The sequence below is a fragment of the Culex quinquefasciatus genome, chromosome 1, assembly GCF_015732765.1.
Source record: "Culex quinquefasciatus strain JHB chromosome 1, VPISU_Cqui_1.0_pri_paternal, whole genome shotgun sequence".
NCBI classification, from domain to species: Eukaryota; Metazoa; Arthropoda; class Insecta; order Diptera; family Culicidae; genus Culex; species Culex quinquefasciatus.
In genome coordinates this window covers 70065152-70075134 of record NC_051861.1, presented here as the reverse complement: position 1 = coordinate 70075134, position 9983 = coordinate 70065152, and the positions used below count along the sequence as shown (strand labels likewise).

Genomic DNA, 9983 nt, shown 5'->3' with positions numbered 1-9983 from the left:
GTGATCGGGGACTTTCTTTTATAATAAAAACACAAATATTTTGCAATTAACAAACAACACGTCTTATTCCACACAAATTAACCACAAAACTGATTTGACAATCTTCATTCTCTCTCTTGCCGGCCGCACGCATCTTGTTGTTTTCTCGCTCGTTGTTCTCTCTCGCAGCTCGCTAGCGCGCTCTCGCACTCAACCCGCAATCTGTCAGCTAACAAGGAAAAATATTTTTGTTGCGCTCTAAACTCTTATTTATGAATAATTCAATCTTATAATAAATACTCATTTTATAATTTAATAACATATTCAATCCTGCTACCCATACTCCCTACAGGCATAACTGTTATTAAAATGATTAAAGGTACGTTCAATCTGTTTTATTATATATATATTAACTATTATAGTTTGTTTGTCCTGTCCCATATTTTACAACTTCAGTTGTTTTCTTGTAAACTTCTCGTTACAAGTTGGTAGTTCTGCCTTGTTGCAAAATAAGGTTTCTTTATTCTTTCTTTCTGTGTTAGTCTGTTATTCAATGTTCGATTTTATTTTACATTGTACTTATCCCATTTTTTCTCTTTTTCTCTTTCATGTACCTTGCGAGCATACGATGACCGAAAAAGTCATTGTATCAGCCAACATATGTGTATTTTTCACAAAGCCGCGAAACAGAACAATTATTTTTATAAGTGCGTGAATAACAATCGGTCGTTGAAGCTCAAAAAAAAAAAATTGAGAACAATATCGCGTCGTGGTTCAGTGATAATAAGGCGAAGAAAGTAGACGACGATTCCGCGTGAAGAACATAGCGGAAATTATGTGTTAATTGCACAATGGATGAAGGTTTGAAGTTGACACTATCAAAAGGGAATGGTAAGATGCAATAGTAATATTGCTAGGTTTGATAGTGTCAAAAGGTAAGATCAAGGAATAAGGATTATTTGAACCTGTATTGTCATAATTATTGTATTCACTGAAAATTCTATCCGCTGTCTACCCCCAATTTGTCCTGCACTGGGGGTGCCTGGGGTAACTTCGAGTTGACCTGGGCCGCCCGAGGAATTATGACGTAGGTGGCTCGTGTACCGGTTCACACACCTCTCCTCGCGGCAAGGTTTTCCGTAGGTCTACACTCGAACATGCAATATGGGACGGCATGAATCTTCAGCTGAAGCCGGACGAATGTATTCCGAAATTACAGAATTACAGCCCCCCTTTTGCTCCTTTATTTTGGAGATTTGGTTAAAAAAGAATTTAAAATTGCTGTTCTGGTAAAAACGATAATTATACAAAAATTGAATGAAAAAAATTCTTAATTTTCAGATTTCTTAATTTATGTGTTTCAAAACATGTATTTTTGGTCTCTTCTATAGAAAACCTTAGTTTGTCTTTTTTTAATCATATTTATTAAACGTACCTGCCACTATCATTTGTAAAATTGTTTACCTAATGTAAAATTTTTGAGTTGTTTCTAATATATAATTTCTAACTTGTGTCTACCTAAGCATAACTATTTTCTAGTTACTTAATAAATAATACATCCTTGATTTTTTTAAATAAAATGTTGTGCTGCAGAAAACAATAATTTCCTCGTTCTTGAGGTAAACTTCTTTACTTTTTTTGTCAACCATTTTTTTAATATTTTAAAATAATCAAAAAAAACTTGAATACCCAATTTGAGTAAATCCACTCAACTGTGTCATGAGATTAAATTTCAGAGTAAATTGACCTAGAATTAAATCCTCAAACGAATAGTTTTGAGTAGACGTGCAAATATGAAAAGCAAAAACATGTTTGCACCTTTTTTCAACGTCTTGAACCTTGACAACTCACTAAAATAAAACTCAACTTGTGGAAGTATATTTTTGAGTGAGCTTTTCCTATTTATTATTAATAAAATTTAATTTTAAAGGATTTACTTTACACATTTAGCTTCTCTAAACCCGTAAACATGGCTGGATATTCCGAGGAACAATTTTGGGCAAACCAAAACAACAAAAACCCGTATGATGGCTTTGGCGATCAGTCGCAAACTTTAGGTAAGAAATCGTGAAATATTGCATTTTTCGATAAAACACCTTATTTTACATCAAAATTGTAGATTTTCAATCGTTTGATCAAAATGCAAGCTTTTTTCCACCAAACGCCTACCCATCGCCACAGCAGCAGCAAGGTTACGGTCAACCGTCCATATTTACGCCGGACATATCAACCGCGGCCGCGCCACACAATTACTCCGGGCCGGGAAACATGCCCGGTAGTGAGCCCAGCGAGTTTGACGAACCGCCACTGCTCGATGAGCTGGAGATCTACCCCCAGAGAATACTGGAGAAATCGCTGGCCGTGCTGAATCCGTTCCACGCTCAGGGCCTGGTGGACAATCCGGAGTATTTCTTCAAGGAAACAGATCTCGCCGGTCCGATTGCGTTTTGTCTGACGTTGGCCGCGTGTCTGTTTGTGTCTGGGGCCAAGGCACAGTTTGGGTACATTTACGGGCTGTGTGTCATTTCGGTGATCGTGATGTACGTGCTGATTACGTTGATGTGTAATTCAACGGAAAATTATGTCACCATCACGGCTGTGGCCAGCATTTTGGGTTACAGCATCCTGCCGATCGTGTGGTTGTCCATAGTTGGAGTGTTCTTCTCGTTGAACTCAACGTTTGGAATGGTGCTGGCTGCGTGCGCTATTTTTCTCGCCGCGATGGGATGCAGTCGAATCTTTTGCATTATGACCGGGGACATGCACCAGCGCTATCTGATCGCTTACCCGTGTGCACTTGTGTATATTATATTCACTTTGCTGGTGTTGTTCTGAATACACATTTCGTTAACCTCATACAGCTCTTTTAATACAAAAAAGTCAATAAAGATTCATTCACTAACAAAAGGGTGCGTTTCGTTGTTTTTCTTTGATCTCATAAATAAGTATTTGGGTATAAAGTTATCTACGTGCGCATGTATTGCGTGTACGTACACGAAGAGTATTTAGGTTAAAATTTGTACCCGCCAGCAAAAACAAATGGTAAGCCAGTGTGCGTGAAATCGGGCTTAGATAACTCTATAGAGATATCCACGCGCGAGAGTGTGTTAGTTTGTAACAAAATTTACACGCACACAAAGGCAAATCGAGTAGAATGATTCGTCTGTCAAAATCAGCTGTGTCCTTTGTTATACCACGAGCACGTGGTAAACAGCTGGTTTCTACAGACGATTGATCTACTCGATTTGCCTATGTCTGCGTAAAAAAAGTGTAAACAAAATCAGCTGCTTGGAATTCAGCCAATCAAAATCGTTCAAAACCAAAACAATACTTCAAATACAAATACTAACACAGAACGATGGTGTGCGTGAGAGAAACCGTGGAGATCTCTATAGAGTTATCTAAGCCCGAGCTCACGCACACTAGCACCCCATTTGTTTAGCTGGCGGGTACAAAATTTAACCTCAGTCTTTTTCGTGTACGTACACGCAATACATGCGCACGTAGATAACTCTATAGCTAGTTTTAAAATGAAGGAATTAGGACGTCCAATTTTCCCGGGTTTTGAACTTCCCCGGGAAACGGGAAAAATATATTTTGAATCCCGGGAAATTTTGGAAACAGACCCAAAATCAATTTTTTGTTCTATTTGTTTTATTTTTTATGCTTAAAATCAAAGAATTAGCTCAATTATATTAATTGGTTATAGTTGACATATATAGTTTTATTAAAAGGTCCTATAAACTATTGTGGCAGTGTGGCAGTGCGTGGCCGAATGGTTACGCTGTCCGCTTTGTAAGCGGATGATTCTGGGTTCGATTCCCATCTGTTGCAACCTTCCATCGGATGAGGAAGTAAAATGTCGGTCCCGGCCTTGGTTGTTAGGCCGCTAAGTCGTTCCAGGTGTAGGAGTCGTCTCCATGCCATAAGTACAAACAACACACCAAACCAAGCCTATTCCGGTGGAATCGCTGGTGGCGATTGGACTCGCAATCCAAAGGTCGTCAGTTCAAACACTGGGGTGGAAGGTTCCTTGGAGTAGAAAGAGGTTTGGGTGCTCTCCCCATTCAAGCCTTCGGACTTCTAGGTTCGAGCAGAAACTTGCAATAGAGACCACAAAAGACCCGGGGGTCGTTAATGTGGATGGTTTGATTTTTTTTTTGTTTACAGGACCTATTTAAAAAAAAACTCTAGACTTCAATCTAACAAAGGGCAGCAGTTTTTAGATACCATAAAAAAAATTGTTTTTGTTCTTTGTGTTGCTTTGGATTTTTATGTTTCATTGAAAATCCATTAAATAAACTAATGTGATTTAAATTGAATAAGTCTCTGTAAAATATGTTTTATTCATTTTTATTTATTTTACATGACTAAAAAAGGTTTAAAAATTACTTTGAAAAAATAAAAAAAACAGCATCGACACCAAAAGAAAGTGGTACCAGTTAATGTAAACTTTTAGATAAATTAAGAATGTCTTGTTTTATGTAAAGCATATTTTTTAACGCCAACAGGGGAAAATCAAGACAAAAGTATGAATAGGTATAGGAGAAAAATCGAAACATTTTGCCAAAAAATGGCTTAAACTGCTGTCTTACTTTGCTACCTTTGTCCTGATTTTCCACAGGCGGCGGTGTTTGATGCAAAATAGTTAAATATGGTATTTTTCAAGTTTAGAATAACCCAGTATTTTTAGAAAATATAAACTTAAATAGAAAATATTTAAATCGCTAAGCATTTTTCGAATTTCTAAACTAAAATTTTAACAATTTTCCGTAGTATGCCAAATAAATGATGATGTATGCGATGTAATACAAATTTTGAATGCTAAATTTCGGGATTTCCCGGGACAAAATATAAAATATGGACAAAATATGAAAATATGGATTCGGGAATTCCCGGTTTTGGAAAAATCACGGGAATTCCGGGATGGACGCACTAGAAGGAATGTTCGGATAACGATTGTTTAGAACAAAATTCTCAACTGAGATATTGCGCACCGTGACTTCGCCCGCTTTTTAAATTTATATTTAGTGTAGCGTGTTGTACATTCAAAGACTTGGTCTAATATTACTTAATTGTCGATCGAATCCTACCAAGTAAGTAGCGGTGCGCTTATGAAAAAAGATACAGAACTTTTCCCGTTTACTTAACTTGCTGGTAATTCATCTGGCTCGGTTTTTTCTCCGAGAAAAAGTTCCTTAAAATTATTACCTGGCCAACTGCTATCGTCAGCACTGCAATAGTCTCGGTGAGGGACCACCACAGAACGCGTTCGTTTAGATCTTCTGCTCGCTTACGACCTGCGAAAATAAAAACATTTTTGTCCTGTAATTCCAGTATCCGTAAGAGGCAGAAAGAATCGCATCCAGCACACACCTGAGCTTCCCGCAGCCGATGATGGGTCTGGTAGTCTAAAATCGCGTTCAGACTCTTGTGAATTTCCTGTGATGAAGCCTCAAGCTGTGTCAATACGGTGGCATGCTCGTCAATTCCGGGCAGTGGCTGTTCGTCTCCAACTTGGAAGTCCATGTAGATCAGCTTGTGTGAGAAAGTCGAAAACTCGTTTGAGAAACATGCCGCGTATACACCGGTCGCCTGAGCAGTAAACTGATGCGAATCAAACTGCGTTTTGATCTGTCGGTAAAGAATCTCTTTGGTTGGACCTTCCAACACCACGTCCACGTCGTACTGCCCTCCGGTTACAACCTGCGACGTAGACAAAATAGATGAATCATCCTCACCTGCAACCAACATGACCATTCCACTCGGTCTTACCTGGTACTCTAACGTCGCCGTTTGGTTCTTTTTGATTTCCTCGTAAAAACATTCCCTCGCGTTGTCGGGAAGCTCGAATGATAATTCGACACTTTGGACCAGAATCCGAGGACCACCGAAGAACAACAGCAAAAGATTCCACTGGCCAGCTTCTCCATCATTTTGGCGCTGAACTTGATTTTGTTTCCTTTCTAAAACCTCCGTCCGATGCGGGTTTATCCGGTGGCCTCTCCAAATCTGGCCTTTTTCTGGAACCTGGATTTTTCGCTTACGTACACGCACTTGACGTTTCGATCAATAGCACGCAGATTCGGAACTAAGCATAAATTCCTAATCTTATTTTTTTAAGTTCCAGCTGTCAAAATTGTGCTTAATTTGTAGGCATTTTGTTTTTAAAGTGTTTTTCAGAGCTACCCAAAGTAATTCTACCCATTTAATCAGTATAGTTTTCAGTAACAGTGCTGCTGGTTTTGACACACAATTATTTTTGTTTTCATCGCGTCATTTCCAGTCCATGTTTTGAATTCCGGTTTTGGTTGGTTCATCTTCATTCATTATTCGAGTCGGAAAACCCTAAAAAGCTAAACTGGCAATTCCTCCCCCGCAGCGACGTGATAATTGATCAGATAAATAACCATCCCGTGCCGGAACGAAGCGCGGAGGGCGTTAAAAAAGGCCAAAAGTCGATAAATGGCTTTTCCAGCCCAGCAAGGTGCGATCTTTGTTGGATTTGTTTGTTCGGGAAGTAATATTTTAAAATTAATTTGTTTTTCAGCTGACGTTACCAAAAAAATTCTGGAAGACATTCAAAATTCAAAGAAACAACTGCTTCAAAAAGGTGTGACGTCAAACTCGGCCGGTCTTACGATACCTCAGGTAGGCGTCCGTTGTTTTAGAGGCGCTACTTTGTGTTTATTAATATTCTCCGTAATTTCCAGTACATTCAAGCTAACAATCAGTCTCAGCCCGGACAGACTTTGGATTCGTCGATAAACGCAACCGCCAAGGCAGTGTGGACTCAGGCGTCCAACAGCTCATACGGGTTTTTCATCGCACAGGATTCTTTGTTTGGTAACAGTATCATTCCGGTTTTGCCACGATTTGACAACGCATCGGCGTGCACTGGCGGCGTTGGAGCAAATCCTGTAGGATCCGGGAGTCAATCTTCAACCTCTGGAGCGAGTAAATAAGTTTTGCCGACAATGGCATGCCTTAAGTTGAAAAAGTTTGAAGAGTTTCTGCAAACGGTCGAAGGATTTGAGAAACCGAAAGTTTACTTGGAACAGTACGTAACCCCTTCGCATATTGCTGCTCACGCTCTTTATACAATTGAAACTAACTACGGCGACTTGGAAAATAAGCTTGTTTTGGATCTCGGATGTGGCCCGGGAATGCTGAGTATTGGTAGGTAGCAAAATAGGTTATTACGGATGGAATAATCGCAAAAATCATTTTCGCTTGCGAACTTTCTTCACCCGCGAAAGAAAGAGGAGGCAAATCACGCAGAAGAAAATTGCACCCGAAATTCTGCAAGGAAATCAATCTGCTGATGTTTTTTTGTGAATTTTCTTGTCAGCACCGCTTCAAAATATTAATTTCACTTTGTTTACACACATTGCCCATCTACAAAATGTGATGGTCTTTTTGACCTTTGACGTTACACTTGCAAAAAGATGTTCCGCCGAATAATAAAGATGATGATTTTTGCCTACCTCACCTTACTGAGGAAAGGCTTTAAAATCACTCGAAAAACGAAATTCTTAATTTGACCAACTAGACCCAACTTCACATATGCATATCGACTCAGAATCAAATTCTAAGCAAATGTCTGTGTGTGTGGTGAGATGTTGATAAAAAAAATTTGCACTGGATTATTTCGGCACAGGCTGAACCGATTTGGACCGTTTTGATCTTATTCGATCCGTCTTAGGGTCCCATAAGTCGCTATTGAAAATTATAATGTTTAGTTAAGTACTTCAAAGATTATGCTAAAAACGATTTTAGCAAAAGTTCGGAGTTTTCAAAAAGGTTTTTGTAAGAAACACCGTCACATTTTTAGAAAGGTATTTTAAAGACCTTTCCAACGCATCCGAGACATTGAAAATCTGACAACCCCATCAAAAGTTATTAGCACTTAAGTGTTATTTATGAACATTTTAGAGGCCGGATCTCAGATATTTCGATGAAAACGTTTTTCGAATCTATCACGCAACCTGTCGTTGGATAGGTAATCACAAGACCTTTCCAACGAGTTCAAAAGATTGAATATCTGACAACCCTATCAAAAGTTATAAGCACATAAGTGCCCTGAATTATGAAGATCTGACTACCCAATCTGATGGTATGAATAATGAATCAAGTTGATAGAACACTGAAAGGTCCGCCCTTTTGTATCTATTTTGGATAGCATTACCCTCTAATTGTGAGGAAGGCATCAGCCACCTAAGGGTGGATTAAGTAACGTTTTTTAGATTCCATTTACCGATCTTTCGTGCGCGAGAGAGGAGAGCCAAGCTCCCTTCGGATTTTTTCTCTTGATGAACATCCAAAGATTTTATTTTGATGATGATTATTCCATCGCTTACTAATAATTTATAATCATCACTAAATTTATTAACGCATACCAGGTGCGGCACTGTTAGGGGCTCAACACGTTGTTGGAATTGAAATAGATTTGGATGCTATCAAGGTAAGTTTGCGAAACAAATGGACTAATTTTTATTTTAGCTAACATTTTATCGTACTATCTAATTCAGGTTTTTCAGGAAAATGTCCAAGGCTTCGAACTGGAAAACGTCGACTGTGTGCAATGGGATGTGCTTAACCTTGACGGACTGTACGACATATTGAAGTTTGATACAGTTTTAATGAATCCACCATTTGGGACCAAGCAAAACAATGGCATTGATATGAATTTTCTACGAATCGCTCTAAAACTTGCCAAACAGAGTGTTTATTCTCTTCATAAAACTTCAACTAGGTATGAAGGAACAAGCTTATTGTTTGGTTATTCGAAATTCTATTTTTTAATTTTATTTCAGGGACCACATTAAAAAGAAAGCTGTCGAGTGGAACGTTAAAGCATGCGTAGTGGCAGAATTGAAATACAACCTTCCTCAAACATACAAGTTTCAGAAACGCACATCCGTCGACATTGCTGTCGATTTGTGGCGTTTTGATGTGTCCAAAAGAAACTGTTGATCCCTTCTTCGTAAAATTAAAAACCAATAAAACAGAACTCCAACAGTTAAAGTGCTTGCAATCGCAAAAAAAGTTACTTTATTCAAAAACAATTCCTGAGCTAGCGGCAAGTCCGCCGAATGGTTTACCGTGATCGTCGAGCGACGCACGTATTGCTTCCAAGCGTCGGATCCACTTTCGCGTCCGCCTCCGGTGTGCTTCTCTCCGCCGAATGCGCCTCCAATTTCAGCCCCCGAAGGTGATGTATTGATGTTTACAATGCCGCAGTCCGATCCGTTTTCTCCGATCCACTAAAGAGCAAAGAGAGAAAGATTAATTAATTAGATTCTCACCTTCACTAAACATCGGTTGACATTTCCTGGGTTTTTTTTTTTTTTTGAAAAGGTCCTATAAACTATTGTCTTTCATATGTTTATAGGACCTATTAAAAAAAAAAAAAAAAAACTCTGGATTTCTATGCAGTTGCAGAGCTCAGTAAATTTCACTGAACTCAGTAATCAATGGTCAACTCAAGATTTATTAAACGTGATTCAAAATAGGAAATCCCTACACTGCCGTTCTACGCATAATTGTCCCATGTTTAAAAGGGCAACTGAGAAAAACGCGATTGAAATTTTCCGATCGATTTCTGTGTTTCTACGCAAAATTGTCCCGTGGGTCCCTATGCGCCCTTTAAGTCCCTAATCACCCCGGTTAACATTTTATCACCCTTATTTCTAATCCTCTTGCAGATAAACAAGTAAACAACATAAAATGCTTCGTGAAACTCAGGATTTCGTGATAGAAAATATTTGGTGGGACAATTATGCGTAGAAGTTCAACGATGGGACAAACAGACTTGGTGTTGTTTTCAATGTTTTTCTTAACAAAGTACTAGATTTTTGTGTTTTTGAAATTATACATAAAACTTAACTTAAAAATGATAAAAGTCAGAATCGTCCAAAAATTACATGGGACAATTGGGTCCTAAAATGAAGTTTTGATTGCTGATATTATTGTTTACAGCGATAAAGCTTATTTTTCTGAGT

At 38.6% G+C, this 9983-nt stretch overlaps 4 protein-coding genes across 4 annotated transcripts in view; 2 read left to right on the top strand and 2 right to left on the bottom strand.

Annotated features, from left to right (window-relative positions):
* Positions 1-1758: 1758 nt before the first annotated feature.
* On the top strand, positions 1759-2887 carry LOC6041913 (protein YIPF7). Its single transcript, XM_001851052.2, has 3 exons — positions 1759-1866; positions 1930-2036; positions 2099-2887. Exons 2-3 carry the CDS (start codon positions 1949-1951, stop codon positions 2812-2814), a joined length of 804 nt encoding a protein of 267 aa, XP_001851104.1. The 5' UTR covers positions 1759-1866; positions 1930-1948; the 3' UTR covers positions 2815-2887.
* A 2074-nt stretch (positions 2888-4961) lies between these two features.
* LOC6041915 (transmembrane emp24 domain-containing protein 3) lies at positions 4962-6048 on the bottom strand (the record flags this gene model as incomplete). The annotated part of the gene is made up of 3 exons (XM_038264917.1): positions 4962-5280; positions 5356-5685; positions 5755-6048. Coding segments are annotated over 3 exons (783 nt in total), but the record flags the coding sequence as incomplete, so codon positions are not given.
* Positions 6049-6212: 164 nt separating this feature from the next.
* LOC119766613 (SOSS complex subunit C homolog) lies at positions 6213-7085 on the top strand. The gene is made up of 4 exons (XM_038251555.1): positions 6213-6289; positions 6362-6466; positions 6530-6630; positions 6693-7085. Exons 2-4 carry the CDS (start codon positions 6445-6447, stop codon positions 6942-6944), a joined length of 375 nt encoding a protein of 124 aa, XP_038107483.1. The 5' UTR covers positions 6213-6289; positions 6362-6444; the 3' UTR covers positions 6945-7085.
* Positions 7086-8778: 1693 nt separating this feature from the next.
* The window catches only part of LOC6041917 (putative aldehyde dehydrogenase family 7 member A1 homolog), a 13819-nt gene continuing 12614 nt past the window's right edge, over positions 8779-9983 (bottom strand). The window contains exon 3 of the mRNA XM_001851055.2: positions 8779-9245. Within this exon, the coding sequence (XP_001851107.2) occupies positions 8886-9245 (360 nt within the window). The 3' untranslated portion in view covers positions 8779-8885. The remainder of the gene's footprint in view (positions 9246-9983) is intronic.